This window comes from Pimephales promelas, chromosome 25 (genome assembly GCF_988280905.1).
Source record: "Pimephales promelas chromosome 25, fPimPro1.hap1.1, whole genome shotgun sequence".
Classification (NCBI taxonomy): domain Eukaryota; kingdom Metazoa; phylum Chordata; class Actinopteri; order Cypriniformes; family Leuciscidae; genus Pimephales; species Pimephales promelas.
Genome location: NC_142793.1, coordinates 15,260,511 through 15,288,491, shown reverse-complemented (window position 1 = coordinate 15,288,491; position 27,981 = coordinate 15,260,511). Strand labels below are relative to the sequence as shown.

Genomic DNA, 27,981 nt, shown 5'->3' with positions numbered 1-27,981 from the left:
ACATGTACATCATTACAGACCGCAAATGCCTCATAACATGCTCTCCCGTGTCTGTTGAAAATTAAAAGTATTTCCCATTTTTTTCTTTTCATGTTTGATATCTCGATGCAGACATAATTTGTTTTTAAAATACTTTCATTTGTTTTGAAGTATTGTGCACACATCTGCCGCATTTTTCATCTGCGTCCACGTGCCAGCCACTACAAATACCACAATTCATTGTTAAGTCCATTGAGCCAATGAAATGCGGGAGTGGGCGGAATTCTATGACATCACTACAAGCGGCCAGTCGCGGACCAATAGGGGTTGAATTCTCTAGGAGGAGGACAATCGCCTTTCATGCTCGCAGCATTGTAACATTTTTCCCCCGGCCGATGCTCGCATGCTTGTTTTTGTTCTGTGCACGTTTACGTCCTATAAAATTCAATTTATTTAGTCCAATTCAGAAGCAACCGTAAGGGTTCATCATCGCTTCTGCACTCGACACTTTCTGAGTCGACTCATCTTTTTATGCCTGATCTATTGGGATTCAGAGTGGGTGTTGTCACAGGACGATGATCGAGAGACCCGACTCAGCTGTTTCCAGCGTTGCAGTGAGTACAATATTCATTAATGTATCTAAATCTGTCCAGAAAATACATTTAAACCACATCTGTTTCATTGGTTCGTGGACTTGCATGGTGGTGGGCCAATTGATTCCTAGTGTTACTGTCCCTTAATAATCATCTGTGTGTTGTGGCAAGCCGTATTCACATTTATTAGGCTACTTAAAACTAACTAGCATCTATTTTTGATAAAAATTAATTTCACCAATTCAATGGACACTCATACATTTGCCAATGTTATGTTATCCAATATTCAGTTAGCTACTAGTAATCTATCATTCAATCTCATTTGATTAATTTACTGTGTATCACTATACAAATAGTGTACACTATACAGGTAACATATCGCTGGTGATTTTTGGTTAATGTATCAACAATTAGTTTGTACTAGTAAAAAAGGGATTATTCACAACAACAGTTGGAATGTTTTCTAGTTGGCAGCGAATAGCTGATATGTTTACCACAGATCCCCATATAATTTAATGGGAAACAATTAATAAGGTAAAGGAATAACATTATATCTGGTACTAATTTATGAAAACAATTGTAGTTACTCTTAATTACTTTTAAGTAATTAAAAATAAGTACCGTTAATGTAAAAAACAGATACTATTTGTTTTATAGAACTAAATGTTAAAATAGCTTACCATAATCTGTGTTTTCTTGATCAAAAGCTCTATGGTTCTTGTGTATTATTGTTAAAGTAAATTATGCCACATTAGCTTTAGCTCATGCAAAACAAAACAAAAACATTGTACTTTCATCCAAACCATGCAAGAACTAAGAAGCAACCTCTTCAGAATCTACATTTTAAGTACACAATATCTTACTACATCATTAAACATGATGAGGTCAAAAACAATATCCATTTTGCCATGCCATGCTCTAGGCGTTTGTGAAGGTGTGAATCACCAATTTTAAAAGCGTACCTAAATTGCTGTTGTGTCAGACCATACACATGTTAAAATACTATGTTGATTTCCATTTTCATTGACCTCAAGACATGCGATCTTGATTCAAAACTCATACAAATGTGTTTTTTATAGAGTAAATAGTAGGGCTGTTGTGTGTTAATAGCTGTTTGGAGAAGCAAATGAGAATGACAGGCTCTAAGTGGGATGCCCAGCTCTCTTGTGGAGAGCAGTGAGATGCATTTCAATAGGCTTAGATGGAGTGAAGAGCAGCCAAAAACTGTCACTGAGCATATATCATGATCTTTTCTGTGTGAACTTGAAGGAAACTGACTTCATAAATCTACTTAAAATCAACATGGGATCATTTGTCTAAAAATAAGTGCTCAGGAAAGTGAAGTTAGCTACGAAAAGGCCTAGCATCATTTTAGATGCCAGGTGATGTTTTAGTGCTTTGATGTTTATACATTTTAATACTCCAATATTTATGGTCCTCATATCATGTTACTTCCTTCAAAGGATGAATGAATTGCACAAATGTTAAACCTATTCTGAATATTAAGCTTGTGAACACCCACACGTTTTTCCCACCTACACTATATGCATCCTTCAATCTAATATGGATGCTAACATGGATAGATGTTCAATAATTATATGTATCCTTCAATCTAATGTGGATGCTAACATGGATAGAGGTTCAATAATGAAATGTATCCTCCAACCTAATGTGGATGCTAACATGGAGGGATAGTAGTTCAATAATCAATGATTTGATTCACTCTTCTGGTCAGATGTTGTGTTGTTTGCCATGTTGGGGCATGACATCAATCTTACAGTTACGCAAGAGCGCTTCAAGTGCGAAAGCATGGAAAATGCCCTGAGCTGTTCACAGAGCATGGCTATTTATAGACTGGTGTATGAATTATATAGTATACATTTGAAGAAGATAGTCACAGTTTGGGATGCAAGTGTCCAAAAACTGACAGAGGTTTAGTATCAAATCCATTTTGATATATTGTTATTTAAAGGGATAGTTCACACAAAACAAATCTGTCATTGTTTATGTATGCATCTCGTTCCAAAGCTGTATGATTTTTCACCAAAATTAAAATTATGGCTGATGATTACTGATGCATATTTGATTATTAATTATGTTATGGCTGATAACCTCTAAAAATGCAAAAATATAATAGTTATTTAGTATTTTTAAATCATCAACATCGACTGATACATTTTTCTAGCTGTAAACTATAAGCAGCTTTTATTTGGACATTTACAGGACTCTTATTTTGACAGCCCTAAGACAACTTTACCAGTTTACTAAGTGGTTGGATACAGTGTTTACTTACTTTTTATTCATGTTTTTAAACTATTTCTTAATTTGTGAAAAATATTATAATAGGCTTAGAGATACAAGATCTTGCTAAAAAAATGTTTATTTTATAGATTTACTTTTTATATTAATTCATTTTACAATTGATTGTTTCTAAATTAGTTAAAGGGGCACTTGGCAACTCTAGTCACCTCTTCGCTGATTTCCACATTTGTTGTCGCGTGTTTTCTCATCAGCGCCCCCTACAGCTGAGCGGCGTATATTTCACAACACTGTCATAAAGAAACTCACTTGCGGCGCCTTCCTCCCCCTTTCTACCGCTGCTCATGTGTTATTATCGGAGCCGGCCAACTCTATCATACATCATACACATTATCATAGAATTATGCCGAATTGCCATAAAGCAGTTTGTGTTTCTCGCTCGTTCTCGCTTCTCACAAGACTTCTATTTCCAACTTACCGGGACGTTAGTCCTCATGTTGCAAGTTTGGTTTTCCGCCTGGGAATGCTGGAGGGATCGGGGAAAGCCACCATTCTCTCCAGAACAGGTTATTGAAACATTCAAATGATTTCTAAACGGTTTTATTAAGTTGAAATTGTTGCCAAGTGCGCCTTTAATACTGTATGTAAAACAAATCTTCATTTCTTTTTTTGTAATGCATGTTATCTGAACGAAATAGTGTAATATTAAATGGTGTCATATTTATCAGCCTTATATCGGCCATTGGCCAACCTACTCTTCTATATAATCATATAATATATTTTGTTTAAATGAAAATATAAAATCAATCCTTTTAAATGCTGTGAGTGAATTTTGTGGCATGGCATCCACTGTTTCCCAAGTAGTCTATTGGCTTAGTTCTAATAAATACATTTGTGGCCACGGTCATTCATCCAGGCCAAAAAGAGTTAACTTGGTGATCGTAGCCCTCCCCGTTCAAACTATCTGCCTCTCTAAATGATCAGCATGGCCCCTACTAGTTAGTTTTCCATTGGCCTACCATGCGTGAGAAGCTCAGCGGAGCCAAAGCACAGCGATCAATTGTGTTTGCCTCGCCTAGCGTGTGCTTCAGCGCTGTGCTTCCGAGAGCATGAGATTACCAGAGAAGGAAAGCGACGGAGAGAAAGGGATGGAGAAGCTTGTGAAGGAGAACTTGCATCTGGACAAGGCGCTGGCTGTGATCTGGAGCGAAATACACTGCCTCCATGACGACATTGAGTTCATGATGGATTTGATACGAAACGTAAATGAGCGTTTGTCAGTCATGAGACCCCATGTGTCCTCCCTTCCCCAGCCTCTTGGTTTCCAAAAGTTGTGTTTAGGCAAGCAGTTTTGCAGTTACTTTCATACGTGCTTAACGCAGGTCTGTTTACTCATCCTCAAATTAGCAAAACTCCATGTGATCCTTCGTTGTGGTATCCCTGCATGTTAGTTTAAGAGCTTGACTGTGCTAAGGGATTATCCACTGTAACTAATGTTAATATTAGCCTAGCCTTTAATATTTTTCCTCTGAAGTCTTCTTGAGTTCTGTTTTGAGAGGGATAACAGTAATGGAGGAGCCGTTCTGCTCTTTAATCAGTGGAATGTGGAGTAAAGCTGTGTTTTCTTCCAGCAGAGGAATCTGGAGGGTTATGTCGGCTTCGCCAACCTCCCCAACCAGGTGTACAGGAAGTCCGTGAAGAGGGGGTTTGAGTTCACACTCATGGTTGTCGGTAAGTCGCAAAATTCTTTTGCTCACCTCTGAGATTGCGTTCTGTGAAATGGGGGCCTCTTCTAGTTTGATGAAGTGATTTTTTTTTTGGACATATCAGATAAAAAGTGTGTTAATCGTATTGTTTTGAGCCCCACACTGGACGTGGGGAAAAATATTTGTCGACAAATTCCCTTGCTTCAGTTAAATCAATGCAAGAGAATGAATCTGGACATGGCCACGATTTAACTAAAACGAGTGAACGAATATTACCACGATATTTATTTTTTTTGTCCATCCATGTTATGTGCGGCGGGACTCCAAAAACAAACATAGTGCCATTTCCAGCTATATTAATATTGTTTACAGTAATTATGCCTTCAGGAAACATTCAGGAAATGGTCGTTCAGGAAACACTAACAGGGTTGACAGGCTTAGTTAAATTAGACATTGCACGCCTTGTGTTTAGGGTTGTAAAATTAGTTTAATGTATATTAACTTCTGAAGTTTTATAGAAGTTGTCTGTTATTTACTATATAATCATGGTCATTTGAAAATACTAGAATGACACAAAATAAGCTTTTGGTGTTTAGTTTTTTCACTTTAAGCAAATAGTCTGTGGCTTTAGATAAAGAATGACTTTATTCCCACATAAAGAGTAGATAGATGATGAGAATTTGGATGATCAATATTATTGTCATTATCACAAGCTCTCTCTGTGGTTTGGATGCTGTGACTAAAGCTATATTGGAAATATGGATCTCGGTGACATAACTGTGGTGGAGCGCCGCCTCACCATAGTAAGCGGGGTGTGTGTGTGTCTGTGTGTCTGTTAGCGCTTGCAGAGGGTTTGCTTCCCAGATCTGGTGCAAAATAATCTCTTTAGTTCTCTCTTCCTCTATTCCTCTTCCAAGTTGTTACTCATTCTGTCTTTGTTTCTCATTCATTCCCTATGTCTGTTTGTTGGCTTGTTGTCTAGGGTTAATCGAACTATTGAGATGCTTGTGCTGGTATAAGCCGCACTAGTCTTTGTAGAGAACTAGTTTTGTTGCCTTCATTATCATCTGTGGCCTATATTAAGAATATTAATTTTTAAATATATTTTGTGTATATTTGTAAAAACAAGATTCCTTACTCCAATGAATTTCCAGCAACAAGCAATTTGTCTGTTTACTTGTGAAATCATATATTTTCATAGTTTTTCTTTTGATTTTTACAACTGTCTTAGTGATGTTTGTCATATAATTTGTTCTTTTTTAATATGTATGAGTCGTCCAATAATATTTCAGCGTGGGCGGGGCTACCTAAATGTTGCCCGCTTTACTGGTAGGCCAAAACTACAAATTCCATCGCAGATTTTTTTTTTTTATTGCTGTATGCTGTATCGTACTGTACATTGCTCAATATTTCAGCAGTATTGTTCAGGTAAAAAAAAGGTCTTGTCAATAGGGCTGCTTTGTATTTGCCACTGCTCACACACAACACATTTCAAACCAAGTAGCTTTCTGTTGGTCAGCACGGCAAGTTTAAAAGTCCCCCTGTGGTGAAAATCGAGGATTTAATGTTGTTTGAAAGATACAGCGTTTATTTGAAATGTGTATCTTTTGTAACATGTAAATGTCTTTACTCGAATCATGTCACTTGATTTGATTCCTCCTTGCTGAATAAAAGTATTAATTTACTTAAAATAAAAAGGTTACTGACTCAGTACATTTGAATGGTAGTGTATTTTACACTATATAATAGCACTGCAAATTTAGTAAGTATTAATATTTGTCTTTCTATTAACAGTGTTTTGATTTCACTAATATTAAAATGCTCTCCCGCCACATTTGCCCTCAGAAGCAAGATTCCACCTCCACAGATTGTCTCCATAACATTAAACATCTTCCTCAGACTGGGCTGAAATTTGCTGTAATGTAGTCAGTGTCTAATAAATGTAATAGGGGCTTGCTGGGTATTCTTAATACTGTCCTCGGGCACGTCCAATGGCCTTTTAAAGAACAAAACTGTCGTCTTGTTCTCTTGTCACTCATCCTGACACACTCTACAGGGCTTTGGCTGTGGACTCCAATTTTCCCTCCAAAATTTCAGGGAGGAAAAAATCTGTTTCCTGTCTTTTCTCTCGCTCTCTCCCTTGTGTTTTTTTTCCACAAGCATTTCCTTTCTTGAGCTTTCCCTCTCACTCCAGCTGGCAAAATGTTTCTTCAGGGAGAAAGCGTTGGAAAATGTGAAAATGTGTGCTTCGTTTTTCAGATCGAGTTATCGAAGGCTTGTTAGTGGCTTGTTTAAAATATGGTTGTCTTTGTACAAAGTCTCTTTTAACAGCCGCTTTTCAAGCTATTCACACCTGTACAAGCAACGAAGAGAAAAATATGGTAACAGTTTCACACATATTTTCGTTAATTACGCAGTTTGCATTCCTTTACTACAACAACAACTCCGACAGCTGTGTTTGGACAAAACTTGAGATGTTTTAAAGTGATGATTTTTCCAATCGGTAGCTGAAGTCTTCAGACATGACATGTTGTTGAATTCCATGTCATTCATATTTCTCGTACGTTACTATGCTGTAGGTCCATTTAAAAGGCCCCTGGCTGAAACACGGACACACACATGGAGGATATTTAATCCCTGGATTATGAAGCCAAAGCTTCCCCTCTCTGGCCTGCCAACAGGTCATCTAACAACCTGGTCATGGAGCTAAGCCGTTCAGAAGATCTTAGCCAACACATGCTAATGCATCCGCCAATGCCCAAACAAACACTGGCATGGGTTTTCAAACAAACGTACTTTTAAAGTTTCATTCAAGTCAAATATGCGAATATTTTAAGTTTGTTCTTTTTTCATTAGACTGTTCTCTTGTTCCTTGCTTCAGAAATGTGACGTAACACACTGTAAGGGAGCGTGGTGAGCATCGATGGTCCCTGTTTTTTGAAGTGCATTGTGGGATTTTTTTTTTAGGGAGTGAACATTCCAGTGGACTGGATGGGTTTTACAATCGAGTCAGCCCTTATAATAGAGGACTCCCAGATCAGTGCCCTGCCTACTAAACTAGGGACGTACCCTTAAACAGGGGTGTCAAACTCAGTTCCTAGAGGGCCACTGTCCTGCAGAGTTTTGCTCCAACCCAAGTTAAACACACTTGAACAAGCTAGGTCTTCTGGAAACTTCTAGGCAGATATTTTGGAGATCCGTTCGTTGACATGATATTGAGTGTGTATGTTGATTGTGTGTGTATCAGTGTGTAATCTATCCACCTCATAGATCTTATTTTCTATGTAGGACAGATTGATTTTCCAGTTGAAGTGACTTGTGTGTGTGTGTTCATGGCAGTTTTTTACAGAGCATTGCTGATTGTTATCTCGGGCTGTTCGGAGATGAACTCTGACCTTTGTTGCCGAACAATGGATCTTATCATTACAGGAGCCCCTCTCTGCAAACCAGTTAAACACACACTTACTATCATACTTGCATTCTCACAGTCTTTAAAATCAATAACTACTTTAAAATGTAGCAAATATTTGATCTGAGTGTTTTCTAAAGCTCTAGTTTATTGTAATTAGTTAAAATGATCATAGTTTGCCCATTGTTTAGAGGTAGTGGGCCTCTCTTTTGCTCTCTGTCAGCTATCCGTTTGTTAAAGAGTTAAGCAACATTATGGCAGTGGTGCTAGAGCCCCTTTTATGAGGGAAAAAGAGTGAGGAAGAAAAGGGATGGCTGGGATTAGATGGGGGCAGGGCAGTGGAAAGGGGTGGAGGATTGTCAGGATATTTGAGCCCAGTAATGGGCCCTGGGGTGCTTTCTGGCCCATAGCATGATGACAGGAAGGGGTAAATAGATGAAAGTCAAGAAAAATGTGTGGAATCTCCTAGAAAGTTTGTCCATTTATCCCAGTCCTCCAACCCACCCATCCATTAAGGGTAGTAGTAAAAAGTAGAAAATACATTTTTAAAAAAATATGATCTCTAAATATGAGATCAGAAAAAGCCCCAGTTTTTCAAGCTAAGTGCTAACTGTGTCAAACCGGGGCAGGAAGTGATGCTAGCATGCGCTTTTAATTTGGAAGTGTCTGTTCCCCTGGTAGCATCTCTGGGTCTAGTTCAATGTAAAACCAGTGGAAATAGGGTCTATTTATCCACATGTGGTTGTGCCAGTCTATTAGCACAACTATATACCTTTTTCCTCTATTTAATGGTTTTTCCAGTGTCTCTGTTTGTCTCTGCTGGAGAGGCACATGTGCTGTAGTAGTAAAAGACGGATGATAGAGGGACCAAAATGAGAAGGGGAGGCGAGTTAGCTCCTTTCATCCATGGGTCTGATAAAGGTCAGCCAACTGTGAACTAGACCTGGATCCTTGCTGTGACTGAAGTGTCTTGTTTTCAGAGATCATGTGGGCCGATATTTAATTAAAAGAGGGGATGAGGCTAATTGGTTCTGGCTTTACCCTGAGGGGGTGTAAGGGAAAGAGCGGGAGAAACAGGGCTTTAGAGATAGCTGGAGCTGGAGACGCTTGCTAATCTACTCATTCTCACCCGACCCGTTAACGCAGTGGCATCTTGATTTCATAGACGCATCCTGCTTGAAAGCTAACCTCTGAAAATGGTTTGGGCAATTCAATTTGTAATGAATTTTGGGTATGTTTTCACAAACATTTTATGTGTGGTGGTTATGTAATCAAAATTAAATTACAATAATAGTAAAAAAGTAGTAAATATTATTATGAAAAGTTGTTTTATGATCTATTCTAAAAATTCTCTATGAACTCTATTCGCAAAATATATTTTTGTCTTTGTTTTTGGCTATATCTAACTGCATATAATAGCAGAAGAGAAGATGCTTTTTCCCGTTGGTCTTTCTTGTGTGTTGGTACATGGCTTCCATTAAAATGCCAGTGTAAGTGCAGACCGATAAAACAACACTCTGTCTCTATTTATCTGTCTTTCCTCCTCCCCCTTTACTTCTCTTCCACTGGTCTCTGATGTCCTCCCACCCCACCCCCACAAAAACGCATAGATGCTCTCACAGTCCAGTCACTCTGTCTTGTTTAGGTAAGTCCACGTAGCCTGGGGCATGGAGGAGTAAATTTACTTAACAGACAGAGGGTGGGTTTGGTGTCTGTGTGTTATCTCTGGCATAGCACGGAGAATCTTGATGCGTGTCTGTGCAGATGTTTCGGCTCCATAGGACGCACTGGGAACTGCTCCTGCTTTGGCAAAAAGAGGGAGGGGAGTCAGGATTGAGGGTTAGGCACTGATATCATGAGGGCATTGGGTCATCTGGGTCTCATTTTCCAATTTAACTGCATTTTGTTACTTTCTAAATTGCATTACATCATAAGCTTAAACACAACAATTTAACGATTAATTTACAACAAAATTATGACTTAATAGTATTACTTAATGCATACAATCAAGCTTCTGTGATCTAGATAACTGTCTTTGAATTGTCAAGATTTTGTGTTTGGTTTCATCTTACAGAAGGTGTAGTCCATGTTTGTGACATTATAAGCAATGAGGCTATGTTTACACGGAAAAGTGGCGTTGCGTTATCACTTTTTAGTCTGCGTTTTAGATGAGCATTATGGGTGGGAAATCTGCGTGCATATGGTGACGCAAAAATGTGTGAAATTCGATGTAGTGTGCACTCCAGGCGGCTAGGTGGCAATATGGAGCACTGCCACACAACACCACCAAGTCCGCGACTGCGTACAACCTTCCCTGTCTAGCTGACTTTCGCGTTTTTACCCTTTAGACGGGAACGTGGCGGTGGAGTGTTTTTAAGATTTCCACTCTGGAGGGTGGTTTCACTTTTTTGCGTTTTTAAGCCCCAAAATCACCATCGGCGTGTAAACGAAAGGCACATCTGATAAAATATTTTTACGTTTTCACCCACGAGCGTTCTCGTATAAACAGGGCCTGAGACTGGCATTTTCAGGCCTGTTTGCTCTCCCATGTGGTAAATGAATAAGATAAGAATTGGAAGCTCAGGCGCTGAGGACTCTTAGTGGGAAGATTGTTTATTGAGAGAAGGATCTTGCTTGTGTCAGAAATGTTGAGTGAGAATGTGTATTATTTGAGTGGGTGAAGAGGGTGTACTCTTCAGTGATGCATTGGTGGTCTGCTGTGCTCTGCCAGATGAGGCCAAGTATTCCCTTCCCCCAACTCAAGAGATGTTCAAAAATGCCACTGCCTCATGCTCATCAGTTGTAAAGAGAAGTGTGGAATTGTTCAGAAAGTCTGTTTTAGTCATTCAGAATAAAATAGCTTTCTCCTTCTCTCATTCTTCCTTTTTGTCCACAACATGTTCCCAAATACCCATGAATCCGCTGTCTTTCGATTTCTGTCCTCAGGAAGAAACTATTGAATTTCTGGCCAGGGTCCCACATGTGCCATTGGTTGGCTCAAAAACAACAAACTAATTGTGTGTTTCTGTGTGGGTGGATGAATGTGAGAAAGCTTGTGAGGATCTGTGAAGAATCTCATAATCATCACCTCCTGTTTTTAAGTATGGATGTCTCTTGCATGTGTCATTTCATCCCTCTCCCACTTTTTGCTTATGTTAGTGCATTTCATGGCACCAGTTGAGCATGGCAACTTAATTTTTGTTTGCCTCTTTTCTAGGTGAGTCTGGACTGGGCAAATCCACGCTCATCAATTCCCTCTTTCTGACAGACCTGTACTCCAAAGACTACCCTGGCCCATCTCAGAGGATCAAAAAGACTGTTCAGGTATGGCCTGACCTTTAACTCTTGATACTGATCCTCTGGTCTTTGCTTAATCTACCATTGTCTATAAATTAGGCTTGCTGCAGTAGTCTGGTTACATACAGTGATTTCATTCTTTGCCCACCATGGTATTGCCCTCATTGTCGTTTTTTTTTTTTAATGTATATATAAATACTGTATAGTTCAGTTGGACAACGGGCGCTAAAGTTATAAACTGAGAGCGTCTGCTCTGCTCTGAAAGTTTTCTCACCATGACATTCCTACTCTATATGTGATACGATCTGGGAAAACCCATCAGATGTTGCGCTGGGACGTTTTCAGAAAGATCAAAAAATAGTTTGAATGTCTTTTTTTTTGGTAAATTTTTTCCATGTAATTGTTATTCTATAACATCTTGTCTCTTATCTCTGAAAATTGTTTTGTCAAAATTCCCTTGTTTAATGCAGAAAAATTGCGATTTATAGTGGCAAGCAAGTGACTCTTTCTTTGGTGCGACCATTTCTTCAATGGCGCTTTTCCATTACCAGTACCAGCTTGACTCGACTCAGCTCGCCTCGGCTCGCTTTTCGTTCCGTTTTCCATTGCAGACAGTACCGCCACAAATAGTACCCGTCGTCATAGCGCCGCCTTTCGTTCCTCGTTGCCCTATCAATCTCTTGTTGGATCTTCTCTTCGGCAACCAAACAAAGGAAAGTCTGTACCTCCTCGTTTGACCACGGCGTATTCTTCCGAGCTGCCATAATAATAGTAGTAAGTTTAATAACTATCTCTTGCCAAACTATTAAAAATAGCGGGGATATTCTGGATACTCCATCTGGCGCGTGTAATGATGACGCAGTGAATAGTGACGATTCTCTCCGACCAATCAGCGGTCTGCATTGTTTTCACATGAAATTTTAGCTCGCTCAGAACCTCGCTGGAGGTGGTACTAAAAAGTTCCCGAAAAGCAGGAACAGGTACAACTTACACGGTGAAAAGGCGAGTCAAGTCGAGCTGGTACTGTGTAGTGGAAAAGCGCCATAAAGCCTGGAGGAGGTGCAAAAAATCGCCTATACCTGTCCGTCCCTTAACACTACAAAGATAGTTTACCTTTCAAAATAAACCACATAACATGTACAGTGAAGGTGTATCAGTGCACCAATCCTGTTTAAACTGTAACGACACACAGTTTTATAACATGATCTTGAGATGGAGGAGAACAAGAGATCAACGGAGTCTTAAATAGCTGCTTATTTAAATGATCTTGCTCGCCTCAATCTGCTAATTCCTCGGGGCGTCAGTGCCCTAAATTATGTCATAATGGAATCACAGGATGAATTTTGAGTTTGTAAGCTTTTAAATGCCTAATACCTAATTTATGATGATAACTAAACTATGTGAAATGAAAAAGGCAATAAAAAAGATTGCCAAAATTGTTAGCGGGACGGTAACAAATAACAGTAACAAACAACATAACTTTTGCTACCAACAATCTATGAACAAAATGAAAAACGATTTGGAAAGGGCTTGATACCAGCTTTCATATGTAATCAAATTTCTCCATGTGGTGGGTTTTCCCAGATCATATCACACATTAGTCTTGCTGTTCTCTTACTTCCCTTAACTTCGACCCTTTATCTCCAGCCACATTATCCTCCACTGCCTTGCAGCCAAATGTGATGTGGAGAAGTCATGAAGGAGGCTTCTGGGGTCTGATTTCTTGTCCTTACCTTGGACCTGGAATTAGAAACCTTTTTTGAATGATCAAAGTTCGCCATTCGAGTGGAACTCTGCTTACCTACCTGACCAGTTCAGCTTCTTATGCAGTTCATTAGATTACCTGCATGACTATGGATCCGTGCACCTTATCGCATTAATGCACTCATGCACCCGATGTTGTTTTTTGCCTCTTCAAGTCCTAGTCAGTGCATTCAACACCTGAATGCGTTCAGACAGCTGGAGTGCAGAGCTCCAATCAGGCTCAAGCAATCACAAACAGATGCTGCCTTCTGAGAGTTCCAGGCCAGAGCAAATGCTCCCAGACTCACCAGAGGAAAGAGACCGCAGAGTTCTGACCTTATATGGACTTGATAAACAGGGTGAGAACAGATGCTGAGGCTGGAACATCAGAAATGTGGGAGGATACACTGCTTGCGATATGATGGAGTGACTCAATTGAAGTGTTTTTTAAAGAGTATTGGAGGGGAAATACGAAGGGGTCTAGATTCCTCTGGAGGCAAGTAGGGTTCAGTAGGAGGTCAAGAATTTTCCCACGAAACCCAACACTCGGCATTGACTTTCCCACCACCCTAGAAATGGGACGTGTTCTGAGGTGGCCCAGCCCTTTCTGGTATTTAAGTGCAGCCACTCTCGTTTCTCTTTTATTATGATGAACAAACAATCTCTGTGTCTTTGCTGCACTCAAGACTAAGTTCACGGTTTAGATTCAGATCAAAGTTGTTTTGAAGCTTGGTTGAGCTTGGATGACATGACAAATCCTTTCTAAAGCAAGACTATTGACTTGGTGGCAATCTTGAAAAAAGCTACTCAATCATTCAAGTTGCTCTAGCCTACTTAAATGGGTAAAATAAAAATCTCAAGAACTTGTCTGCCATGCTTATTTTGCGATAAAACAGGGATGTTAAAGGGACACTCCACTTTTAACTTTTAAAACTCAACTGTTTAACTCTAGGGGAGTGGTAAAATGAGCCTATTTACAAAAAAAAAGTGGAGTATCCCTTTAAATTCTGCTTCCTGAGGGCCACTATACTGCTGAGTTTACTTTTAATCCTAATTAACACACCTGAACCAGTTAATCAAGGTCTTCAGAATTACTAGAAACTTCACGGAAGGCTATGTCAGTTTGTCTATGTCATTCCATTCATAGTAGCCTATGTTCTCTTTGTGCTCTGTGTTCATGTGGGTTATTTGCTTTTCTCGGCGCTGTGCAGAAACCAACCAAACACCAACTTTCATCATCTTACCGTTTGAATGAAACTGTGGCATCTGTCACCCAACATCTAAACAAATCCATTCTCGTTTGGATAGATGATCTAAAACCAAAAGGGCTTTGTTTGCTGCCACTGGAATTCAACGGAAGATTCATCCCAAGGCACCACCTCTCTGTTTTTACCACAAAACAACTTAAGTTTTAGAGATTGGGCTTATCGTGGACTTAACATTCTCTACATCACTACTTTCACAGATGAAATCTCTCCTGATGAAGTCCATGCTATCCTCTTAAAACCCGTTTTAACCCACTCTTGCACTCCTCTGGGTGGCCGGATGCCTTTGCGTGAAGCACTTGAGCTGTTCCACCATGAATGCCCATGGTATAAATTTGTCAGCCTGGCCAAAGGCCATGTTGTGATGTGTGGCTGTCTAGTCCTCTGTGGTCAGTCCAGGCAGGACATGGAGACAGCGGTGAGAGTATTTATATTCCAAAACAATCTGCAGTGTTTGTGATAGCAGCCACACAAGGGCCACTCTGGTTGCATCGAATGAAAGTCTTGACATTTTTGTGGCTTTGTGTTTCTACATTTTAATTTGTTTCTTTTTCTACGTTGTTGCAAACTGAAGTGGCCCGACGTGCCCCATAAACATCCTAACATGAACGAGAATGGAAGAGTTTTACTAACTCTCTCCTCTCTCTCCTCTTTTTGAAGAACTAAGAGAGGTTATGGTTATTTTTGTTAGCGAGAAAGTTGCGCATGTGTGAATGAGAGTGCAGTTTTAGAAAAACAGGGGCAGCCAAAAATAACCAGGCCTGTGAGAATAAGCGTTTTGACTGAAAGCAGCTGAAATAACTTCAGGAGATGAAGCTGAATCATAGTGACATCGGAGATGACTATTTCAGTGTCTCATCTCAACGCGGCCTCACACACATGGCCTGCCCTAGAATACACCTAATGCACATGATTGCCTGAATTACTCATTGACTAATCGGAAGATACCAACTATAGTTGATTTTGAATACTTACTCCTTTTGTTTTTCCAGTTGGACTATTTTTAGCTTGACCTATTTTAAAACATGAAGGTGTCTGTCTGTAGCAGCATTGAATTTAAAGATTCATAAACTAGTCAATGTAGCCATTTGTTGGACAACTAGTTGACTTATCCCTTTGTTAAAGGGATAGTTCACTTTGAAATAAATTTTTGGTATGTTTTAGCTTACTTCAAGGGCATCCAAGATGTAGGTATCTTTGTTTCCACAGCATTTTCAATTTTGACATTTTTTGGTCAAACCGTTGTTGTCTGTCAGTCATAAACTGGAGGTGAAGGGGGTCCTCAATCGGTTCACCTCAAAGAGCATGCACAGAGAAGTCAAAATTAAACATGATTTAATGACTCGTAAATGTAAGTACACATTGATGGCCTAAGACACGAAACGAGCGGTTTGTGTGAGAAAACGAACAGCATTTATATCGTTTTTACCTCTTGTAATCATAGCCATGACAAAATGATCTGACGGCACGGGCGCTTCGGTCTGCGCATGCGCCGGAAGTGATCGCTTGCGCACCTACGTCACTCTTTGTTTATACAGAGATTTCGGAAGTTTTACCTTTCACTAAACATATTTAGATATACGGGAAACCGCAATGGAAGATGATTTCGGTATATGTAAATATGTTTAGTAAAAGGTAAAACTTCCGAAATCTCCGTGTAAATATTGAGTGATGTCACACGCAAGCGATCACTTCCGGCGTAACATTGAACTGATTCAGTTCGGTTCAATTGGACATTGCACAATTGATTCAGATCACTTGGACGTCACTGTGATTACACGAGGTAAAAACGATATAAATACTGTTCGTTTTCTCACACAAACCGCTCGTTTCGTGTCTTAAGCCATCAATGTGTACTTACATTTATGAGTCATTAAATCATGTTTAATTTTGACTTCTCTGTGCATGCTCTTTGGTGGACCCTCTTAGCCTCCAGTGTATGACTAATAGACAACAACGGTTTGACTGAAAAATGTCAAAATTGAAAATGCTGTGGAAACAAAGACACCTACATCTTGGATGCCCTTGAGGTAAGCTAAAACATATCAAAAATTAATTTCAAAGTGAACTATCCCTTTAATGCCTATATTAGTCATTTACTTCTTTTGTATGAGCTATAAGGCTAGTGTTCATCAATGGTAATGTTCTAGAGTCATCTATGACCTTTGTAGGCTCACTTTTGCTTTGATGCAAATGCAAAAATACAAACTCCTATGCAAAAACTGTATTAACCAAACTCTCCAATCACATGAGTGTTTATAGTTTAGGGTTAGTTAGCATTTATGTTTGGTCAATGACGTGAATCTGGAGCAAACAGGCAAGGCTGCTTGCTCAGGCTATGTCACATATCCTGTTGTAATAATTCTGATCCTCCTTTCAGGTGGAACAGTCCAAAGTGCTGATAAAGGAGGGGGGCGTTCAGCTCACACTCACCATCGTCGACACACCAGGCTTTGGAGATGCGGTGGACAACAGCAACTGGTGATTTTAATTTCATATGCCTTTCAGACTCTTGGATAGACCCTGTCAGACCCTGTTTTAAATCTATTTATTACCGATCTATTTATTATATTCTCTAGCTTTGCATCTGACTTTGCCTTTCATCTCTCCTCCCCTTTTTTCAGCTGGCAGCCAGTCATCAACTACATCGACAGTAAGTTTGAAGACTTCCTGAATGCTGAATCTCGTGTCAACAGGAGGCAGATGCCTGACAACAGGGTGCACTGCTGCTTGTACTTCATCGCCCCCTCTGGTCACGGGTAGGTACTGCACTCTCTACGAATGAAGCCTGGCATGAATCGACCAGCTTAAAATAGAAGCACCACGCACACACACGTCCTGATTTACACATTTTGCACTTTGTTCAGGAGTGGGATGATGTTGGAATTTTGTACGTGAATACTATACGACTGTGGTACAATGAAGGCATCAGAACATGTGCACTGATTGAAATGCATGAAATAAAATGGAGATACAGTGGACATATGAGCACAGATGGAGATGCATACTTCCCACACCCATATCCAAAAGCATTACATAATGCCCACTAAACTGGGCCTGACGTCTGATAGGCGTTGCCTTGTTTATTTTTTGAAAATTATTAGCTTATCTGGCTTAGTTTTACTGAGGAAAGGAACGTTTGTTAAGACAGAAATTAGATTTGTGATAAAATGACTTTTTTTTTTTTTGTGAAGTAAGAATGCTTTATTTGCTTTGGGGAATATTTATTACAGGATTCTTGAAACATACATTTTATTTTTGGATGTTTTTATATTTATCTTTTTCAATTCATCTGTCCATTGTGTGATTTAATGGCACTGATGTGGGAAACATCTCTATAATTCTTTAGTTCATCTACACTCTCTGAATAGAAAAAAAACAAAGCCCTGTTTACTTTTCTATTTACAATCAGTGACCCCGCGGTCCTATGTGTTCAACCATCCCCACACATTTTCTTGCGTGATTGAGACGCCACTGTGAAGCAACATTCATATCTCTGTGACCTTTGTGTTGCATCTTCAGTCTGGACATTCCTGAAATGTATAAACAGCCCCTCAGCTGGCCCCCTAAAGCCACACAAACACACACAAACCCAGCTCAGTGTAAAGAACAGCCTCTTTGTCTGGAATCTCAAGTGAAAGTGATGCTAAGAGAGACAGAGCAAAGCCCTCATTCCCTCCATGACATAATTTTTGTGGTTTGGAAGGAAACGATGAGAAAAGGGTCAGTGCTGTGTGGTGGCTCTGTGCTGACAGTGGGCCCTCTGCTCTGATCTGTTTATTCATGCCTGTTTCTGGACCCTGACTGGTTTTTACTTCTATTGCATCACTTCAAAGGACTATTTTGTTTACAATTATATTCTATATTCAATATCCCTTGAAGACAAAATGTAATGGGCACAATTTATTTATTTCATTCAAATCATAATTTTTTTTTATTTATTCTAGGGCCGTCAAACGATTAATCGCGAGTTTGTGTTTACATAATAAATATTGGTGCACTGTGTATAATTATTTTATATATATAAATACACACACATGCTTGTATTTATTTAAGAAATATTTTCCTGTATATACTCTATATTAATTTATATTTTATATATATATATATATATATATAAAAATTTTTCTTAACCCTAAAACCTTATTCTGGACAAATGTGGGCAAAATAGTTTTGATTTATTTAAAAAAAAAAATACTTCCCTTGATCTGAGAGGTACAAGACTTGGCTACTTTTCCTAAGTTTGCCTCCTGAACACACACAATTTTTTTTGACTCAATTCTACAATGTTAAGTGGGTGAAAAAAAAAAAACCCCTCCTTAATCTTGTATTTGGGTCAAAAATAGGCACCCATAGAAATGAATGGGAAAAACTGTAATTTAGAGCATTCTAAAATAAGCAAAAATAAGACACCAGGTGACAGCAAAGTCACTTCATCTTTAGGTTTTAGCTCTAAGAACTTATTGGAATGATATTGTAATGTAGTTAAAAAAAATTAAAAAATGAAACAGAAAAATGTAGCATAATTTACATAGAAAACATGTTACTTTTTGAAGTAAATAAATTCAAAAATTTACATTTATAATAAATAAAAATTATGATCACACCTGAGTGATATTTGTCCACAATTACAGCATTAAGGGCTATAAAGTGAATACGCTTTGAGGGTTAAATATACAAGTTTGTATATTTAACCCTCAAACCGATTAATTGCGATTAATCGCATCCAAAATAAAAGTTTGTGTTTACATAATATAGGTGGGTGCATTCTGTATAATAATTTTGTATGTGTACACAATGCACCCACCTATATTATGTAAACACAAACTTTTATTTTGGATGTGGTTAATCGTGATTAATCACAATTAATCGTTTGACAGCCCTAATTTATATTTCATTTTATTTTATTTGACCATTTGGTGTATTGTAGGGATATCAGCATTACAAATATTTCCATTGTATATTTTATGGCATACAATAATTAATTTCAATAAATTCATCTAAATAACAATGTATTCGCACCACAAGCAGCTTCACAAAACAAATCTAAAATGTTAATGCATTCTGAATCTTTTTCAGACTGAAGCCTCTTGATATCGAGTTCATGAAGCGTCTGCATGACAAAGTCAATGTCATTCCCCTCATCGCCAAGGCCGACACTCTCACACCAGAAGAGTGCCAGCTTTTCAAGAAACAGGTGTGTGTTAGTGCGATTTCACATTTTACTGCTAAATATTTACATTTCACCATTTTTCTCAAGTATACTACTATTCTCTCATCATAAGATTATGAAGGAGATCCAAGAGCACAAAATCAAGATCTACGAGTTTCCCGACACAGAGGACGATGAGGACAGCAAACTGATCCGAAAGATAAAGGTAAAGAGTCGGTCCAGGTCAAAAACCTTTTAACTAACTTTAAGCTTGATTTTGGTAAAACGTTAATAATATAATGTCTGATAATATAATGAAGTGTCCGGACATATATAAAGGAGGTACTTCATTTGAATTTGAACTTAATTTGTGACATTAAAATGTCCTATGTAGTATTAATATAGGTAGTATGAATGAAATTCAGATGTACTACAACCACTATGTTGTTGTTGTTGTTGTTGTTGTAGCTGCGTCGCTTTCATTGCAATTTACAAATCCTCTCCCGTGGCCTAATGGGATAGTAAAGTGTCCATTAAATGCGCACTTCGGATACAATTCATTCGGACATACTACTCTTTTGGTGTACTGTTTTTCCCCTACTAAATAATAAGGGAAGTATTCTTATATTTAGTATATTTTAGGGCTGTCAAACGATTAATCGCGATTAATCGCATTCAAAATAAAAGTTTGTGTTTACATAATATATGTGGGTGGACTGTGTATAATTATTTTGTATGCATGTATATTTAAGAAAAAAAATATTATTTATATATAAAATATTTATATTTGCACCCACATATATTATGTAAACACAAACTTTTATTTTGGATGCGATTAATCGCGATTAATCGTTTGACAGCCCTAGTATATTTATTTTTCCACTTCCTGAACTTAGTGGTTTTGGAGATATAGATTTCTGCCCGACAGTGACGATATGTAATTATATAAACATCGTGAACAACTGGAAAAGTCTAACTATGGAGAAGTCATGGAAACACATTCAGTGAAAGATTTCCTAACGCATTAACTAATGTTAACATACACAATGTTACTTAAATTAAAAAAATTGAATTTCACCATGGAAAAGCAATGCTAAATGGCTTCGTCATTGAAGTCTTTATTGTAACAGCATCCACAGTGTTGTTTGTTTCTCTAGGTCAGCTTGAGGTTATTATTGACGAGATGCGAACTGCTACAGAACTAATTTACCGGTAGTTGTCTGATCCGGCCTGATTTGGATCTAAAGATCGATACGAGCCTACGTCAGACACACTGCATCCGTTCACTTTCCCAGTGTGTGGTCGATACCGACTCTCTGTAATTATGTGGTGTGTACCGACAGGAGAAGATGCCTCTGGCCGTGGTCGGAAGCAATGTGGTGATCGAAGTGAATGGCAGGAAGGTCAGAGGTCGCCAGTACCCCTGGGGTGTGGCAGAAGGTACGTCCTGCATCAGCATGACCCATGCGTTCGTCATGAGGATTGCACCATTTCTAAGGGAATACAAAACAAATGCATGAGCTTGCTGGATGATCTCCCTCCCAGCTGAGGGATTCTGGAAAAGGGATGACGACGACGTATAAGGTTTTCCAGAGGGAAAGACCGTCACCCCTTCTTTTCATCATGGCCCACAAGTGACTTGTTGTGGTTTTACTTTCCCCGCCTTTCTTTCTTTACAAAGCTCTCTCCTCCCGCAAAACTGTTGTTGTTGGTGAGTGAGTGTGTCTTTTTTTTCCTCAGTTGTTTACGTGTCATTCTTTCTTTTCTCTTTTTTTTTTTCTTTCTGTCTGCTCTTTTCCATGACTGACAGAGGGCATTATTGGTAAAGAAAACCATTTTTCATTTATATTCTCTTCGTAAGGCCTCCCCCTCCTTCCTCTTGCACCTTTTTGCTGCTCTGAAACTTTGCTGATTGTCAGATGTGTGCTCTATAAATAGTCATGAAGAAACCTATAAACTACAGCCCCCATAGAAAATAGAGCAGCGCTGCTCTCTAACATGTTTATATGTTCTTAATTACCCTCTATGTAGGGCTGGACGATATAGAAAGCAATTATGTCTCACTATTTTACAGCCTTTTGATGATGCATTTTTCTGATTTATTAAAAAATGAAAACTCAAATTATGATGTTGCATAATATAATTTGAAATTTTTTTTGCTCACCAAGGCTGCATTTATTTGATCGAAAGTAAAAACTGTGATATTGTTAAAATTATAACATTAAAAAAAATCCACATTAAAATTTAAAATATATATATAATTTATTCCTGTGATGTAAAGCTGAATTTTCAATATCATTACTCAAGTCTTCCTTTAGAAATCATTCTAATAGGATGATTTATGGCTCAGGAAAACTTTATTAATATTATTATTATCAATATTGAGAACAGTTATGCTGCTTAATATTTTTGTGATACATTTTTTTAAGGATTCTTTGAATTCAAAACAATAGCATTTATTTGACATCGTTACATAACTAGTGCTGTCAAAATAATATAATAATATGTGTGTGTATATAATTATATTTATTAGCGCTGGGCAACGATTAATCGTGATTAATCGCATCCAAAATAAACGTTTGTGTTTACGTAATATATGTGTGTGTAGTGTGTATAATTATTTTGTATATATTTAAGAAAGACTGTATATAATTAATATTATATATAAATATAAATATTTGATATATTAATAATACATTTTTCTTAAATATATACGTGCATGTGTGTGTATTTATATATACAAAATAATTATACACACTACACACACATTTATTATGTAATCACAAACTTTTATTTATGATGCGATTAATCGCGATTAATAGTTGCCCAGCTCTAATATTTATATGTGTGTGTGTCTATATATACTTTTGTTAGATGTGATTAATCGATTTGATAGCACTAATCAAAACCTATATTAGAAATTTCAGTTTTTTAACTTTTATATATAATCCACAAAATGACCATTTTTTTTTTATCATGTTTATTTTATAGATGCTAATGTGGCAATGTTGATAAGCATCAATGTTGTTTACTTGCAGATATTTTGTGAATCATAGACAAGGAGGGGACACAAAGCTTGGCTAAATTAAAACTCCTAATATCTGAAAATGTATGTTGTTGCTTAATTTGATATTGCCAAAAAAAAAAATTATTTCGAATACATCATAAATATTTGAGATATCATCCAGCCCTACTCTTATTTTTAAACAAAACCTTATTCAGACATGCATGCCTCCCATTACTTATTTCCAACTTCCATTTTGGATGTAAATACATTGAGGGGTACAAAAAAAACGTCTTGGGGACATTTTTTATCATAGTACTTTTGACATCATCATTTATAAGCATTTTTTTGCCTCTGAACTCTGATGCGGGTTGACTGAGTGCTAATGTTTTCACCCTAACCTCTGATGAACACTATTCTAACATATGATTTAATAAATGGGACGTGTTTTTGAAGCACCCGTTCATACCTGTCAGCATCAGGAGTTTGCTCTTGCTGTCCCATCAAAAAAGAAACTACAAATCCCATGATCCCTTTAGACATATGACTCCACCTCCTGCCCCTCCCCCTAGCTCCATTTGGCTGGTATCTCTGCTTGTCATCGCTATGCCATGTAACCCTTCCCACAACACACCATTTTTAGTCTTAGTAGCCCATAAATCACAGGTTCCTACAGGAGAGACTTTAGTCCCGCCCCTCCAACTGCTCTCTCACAGGTAGGTGGTTGTAGCAGATGATTGACACGAGGGGGCAGTCAATCAGAATGAGTTCTCCGTATAGGTAAGGTTCTCGCTTGGTAAAGCATCTTAACTGTGCAGGTTAGACGTGCAGAAGACGTTTCATCCTTTAACCATCTGTCAGAAACCAGTGTCTCTGGTCCTTTTCCAGAATCCCATGTGATGACAGCGATGTTTGATCATACATACCTGTGTATGATCACATAACAGCGGTCTGAACTGCTAACCTGTTGTTGATTTTTGTGACTGTTTAACCTTTTAGCATAATCAGTTTGGTATCTAAATACTAAATTATGTTTTCGTTCAACCACCTGACTTGTTTTTTGATTTTCCATTTGTCTGATGTTGTTAAATTTATGTTCAGTTTCTGATCCTGTTTGCTTTAAATGTTTAATTTGTCACTGTATTATGTCTCTTTTTAAATGTTTTAATGATTAGGGATGCACTGATATTAAAATTCTGGCTGATATGAGTAGTCCATTCATTAAAAATTCAATATAATTTTTGCCTAAATAAATGTATGAATGTAGGCATCACAAAATTATATTGGACAGTATGAGTTTTGAGATTTATTAAAGATTACATTTAACACTTATCAAAGTTTTTTTTTTTTAAACACTGTCTAAATGTACAAATATAAAAATATACCAAATTTCCAATATTGACTGATACTGATAAAAAATGGGCCTATAATCGATACGGTATTGATATATCAAGCATCCCTATAAAAAAAATGGTTTTGACTGAAGTTTTCAATCAAAATAGAGGTCATCATAACTGCATACATCCAAAAATAATGCATTTCATGTCAACTTTTATTGTTACACTTAACAATTTTACTGCATTATATGTTGTAGTCCTGCACATGAATATGCAATTTGTGCCTAATTAAGAGCTTAACTTTGTATTTTCAAATTTTAAGTTAAATCTAAAAAATATCTCTTAAGTTTTGAAAGGTTTGTAAGTCATTCTGATGATGTCATTGGGCTAAAACATCTGTTTCGTCTCTTTTCAGTGGAGAACGGTGAGCACTGTGACTTCACGGTCCTGAGGAATATGCTCATCAGGTGAGATGAGATCGTTGTGAAATAACACTGTGTCCTGACAGGTTTCCAGCATCAACTCGCTAATTAAGTAAAATACTGTGTATGCAGTTCATATCTGTTTCTAGCAAAATACATGTTGAGTTTTAATTAGTTTTAATCAGCGTTTAACCTATCAGCTAACTGTCCATTGCCGTTTCAGAACTCACATGCAGGACTTGAAGGACGTGACCAATAATGTTCACTATGAAAACTACCGCAGCAAGAAACTAGCAGCCGTCACCTGCAACGGGGTCGATGCCACCAAGAACAAGGGCCAGCTAACGAAGTACGAGGACACTTTTACTTTTAGTTCAGTTTTTGTAATAAGCTGTTTCCATCCACCTATTTTTATGCTAATTTTGTGTTATCGCATAAAAAAATCACTGGATGGAAATGCATAAATTCTAATATTGCAAATATCTCTCTTGGTAGTCCTTGACTTCCCTGATTTAGCAGCTTTCATTTTACTAGATATTTTGCTCCAATTTCCCAGGAAGTGAGGATTTTGATCTCTTGAACAGATGGGATGGAAACATGTTTGTGATATATTTGTGTGTTTCTGTGATATTCCAATTTTGCACATGATTTACATTCTCAACTTTGGGTGGAAACATATCCATTGAGTATGTGAGTGAGATCCTGGATTCCTTGCAATCCAAGACATTGATGGTGAACATCTCAGACCTCTTAGTCTCCATGAATTCAAAATGGACAATTCAGATTTTTTATAGAATATTGCAGTTTTTATTATAAATTATTTATTTGTCCACATAATGTTTTTTATTCATGCGACCTTATCTTTAATGAAAGTAACTCTTCTCTGATGGGGTCACTCACAATAATCCAATCAATTCCCCAAGGACAAAATCATGTCCCGTCCAACATTTAAAGGGATAGTTCACTTTGAGGGCATCCACGATGTTGTTGTCTTTGTTTCCACAGTATTTTCAATTTTGACATTTTTAGGTCAAACCGTTCATGTCTATCAGTCATATAATGGAGGTATATGGGGTCCACCTCAAAGAGCATGCACAGAGAAGTCCAAATTAAACATGATTTAATGACTCGCAAATGTAAGTACACATTGATGGCCTAAGACACGAAACGAGCGGTTTGTGTGAGAAAACGAACAGTATTTATATCGTTTTTACCTCTTTTATTATATCTCTTTTTTATTATTTTAAAATATTTTATTTTTAATATATTAAAATATATTATTTTTATTATTATATATAAATAATTGAATTATTTCCTGTATATCTAACATATTTAGATATACAGGAAATTGCAATGGAAGACGATTTCGATATATCAACAGAAAACTGACTGTGATTACAAGAGGTAAAAACGATATAAATACTGTTCGTTTTCTCACACAAACCGCTCGTTTCTTGTCTTAGGCCATCAATGTGTACTTACATTTACGAGTCATTAAATCATGTTTAATTTGGACTTCTCTGTGCATGCTCTTTGAGGTGGACCCCATAGACATCCATTAAACGACTGACAGAAAAGAACGGTTTGACCTAAAAATATCAAAATTGAAAATACTGTGGAAACAAAGACACCTACATATTGGAGGTAAGCTAAAACATATCAAACTATCCCTTTAACTTAGATATACAGGAAGAAAAGACTATCACAACTTCCTTTTCATGTTGAAGTTAACACATCTAGTCTGAACATATAAAAAAAAGTTTCATGTAGCAATGTCACTCTTGTAGGAGTCCCTTGGCCCAGATGGAGGAGGAGAGGAGGGAGCATGTGATGAAGATGAAGAAGATGGAGACCGAGATGGAGCAAGTCTTTGAGATGAAGGTCAAAGAAAAGAAGCAAAAACTGAAGGACTCTGAGGCAGAGGTGTGTATGTGTTTGGTTTCTAGTTTCATTTAACATGGAGTATCACAAATACTTAACTGAGTTCATCCCTGTGCTTCCTCGATACAGTTGGAACGGCGTCACGAACAGATGAAGAAGAATCTAGAAGCTCAGTATAAAGAGCTTGATGAGAAGAGACGCCAGTTTGAGGAGGAAAAAGTCAACTGGGAGGCCCAGCAGCGCATCCTGGAGCAGCAGAAACTTGATGCATCAAAGTGAGACTTTCTGTTCATCTCACTTCCTCAGTGCCCTGCTTTCTCTCTCTTAAACAAGTCTTTCTGTGCAGAGTGCAATATTCAGTCACTAAATAATGCAGTTATTTTTAATAAGGAACTGCACTCATGCATAGAAGTAGATTCAAGCAGGCTGACTGTCACATTTGCCTTTTATAATCAAAAATGTTTGTTTTTTAAAGGAAGTACTTACAGTTTCATTATAATTAAAAGATTATGGTAAATTTGATAAATGTAATAAAAGTATTATTTAAAATGTATAAGACAAATCCAAGATATTCTGCATATTGTGGTTTATATCTTTTCTAAAAAGACACTTATACTTTATATAAAATTATAAAGATTACTGTTATACATTCACTACTAAGATTTGGGTTTCGGTAATGCTGATATCAAGGCTGCATTTATTTAATTAAAAATACAATAAAAATGTTAATTTTTGACACATTATTTTCATTTAAAATAACTTTTCTATTTTAATATAAATATAATTCATTTTCAGCATCATAAATCTTCAGTGTCACATGATCATTCAGAAATCATTCTAATATGCTGATTCGATGCTCAACAAACATCAATGTTGGAAACAGTTGTGCTGCTTACATTTTATCCAGGATGATTGATTTATAATTTTTTGTAAGATTATAAATGTCTTTACTGTCACTTTTTAATCAATTTTTAGTTTCCAGAGTTTTGAAGGGTAGTGTCTATTATTACCAGAGCATCAATACACAAAACAAAAGCAGTGGGATAATAAGGGCAAAATAGTATTAATTATAACAACTAAAATAGGAAAATATTAGTAATTACAATAAAGTTACAAATAACTAATATTTCACTCTGTCTTATTAAATTTATATTTGAAATGGTTCCTATTGGTTAATTCTGTCTTTCTTTGTTTTCAGGACAATGGAAAAGAACAAGAAAAAAGGGAAAATCTTTTAAAGAAATCATGAAGCTCCATTCCTCATAACCAGAAACTCCTTGCATCTCTTCTGATGCTATGATGATCTATGACCCCATAAGAAACACATGCGCAAGCACTACTGTACACGTTTCCTGCACACTCCATTGCACCAAATCAAATGAGTTTATCACCATCTTCTGGTTGACTGTCACATTACACCACATGTCAAGTGAATGTCTGTCTTGACCAACATTCCCTTGGTTATTACAAACAAGACTGTGTTTGTAATATCAACAGAACAGGCTGTTTTCAGACATTTTCAACTCTGCTGACATCATTCGCACACCCTTAGTCTTAAGAAGGTCTCAGTAGGTTTGTAAAGATGTGATGGAGAATGAGACAGACAGATGGACGCATGTGCAAAGAGTTTATACAGAATTAAGCATGTATGCGTTGAAAAGATGGTTAATGGCGTTTGAGACCTGCTGGTGTGCGTCACATGATGTTGTGTGTTTCTCTGGGGTCATAGACAAACCTGTTTAAACATTATTGCACAGCTAAATGACGACAATAACCGTTTTCCATGTTTTTAAACCATTTGCAGGCTGTGTACGTAGATAATTGTGTCCCTACCATAGTTGGTGTCCTCCAAAATGGCATGATTGTCAACATTAATAACAAACAATTAGTCAGTTTTGATATGGATGAATATAAAATAATTACAGTAATATTTG

The 27,981-nt window shown here is 37.4% G+C and overlaps 1 protein-coding gene across 3 annotated transcripts; it reads left to right on the top strand.

Moving 5' to 3' along the window:
• The first annotated feature begins 325 nt into the window (after window positions 1-325).
• Window positions 326-27,886, top strand: septin15 (septin 15). Of its 3 annotated transcripts, none has more exons than XM_039648050.2 (13): window positions 326-593; window positions 4,466-4,562; window positions 11,164-11,270; window positions 16,632-16,732; window positions 16,876-17,010; window positions 19,331-19,448; window positions 19,537-19,629; window positions 20,747-20,843; window positions 24,160-24,211; window positions 24,390-24,515; window positions 25,954-26,089; window positions 26,177-26,322; window positions 27,246-27,886. In XM_039648050.2, the coding sequence occupies exons 1-13, from the start codon at window positions 555-557 to the stop codon at window positions 27,283-27,285; spliced, it is 1,287 nt and encodes a 428-aa protein (XP_039503984.1). In that variant the 5' UTR covers window positions 326-554; the 3' UTR covers window positions 27,286-27,886. The 3 variants fall into 3 exon arrangements, with proteins under 3 accessions (XP_039503984.1, XP_039503983.1, XP_088983542.1); XM_039648049.2 differs by having other exon boundaries at window positions 343-593; window positions 4,463-4,562; XM_089127416.1 differs by lacking the exon at window positions 326-593 and adding an exon at window positions 4,058-4,093.
• Window positions 27,887-27,981: the final 95 nt, after the last annotated feature.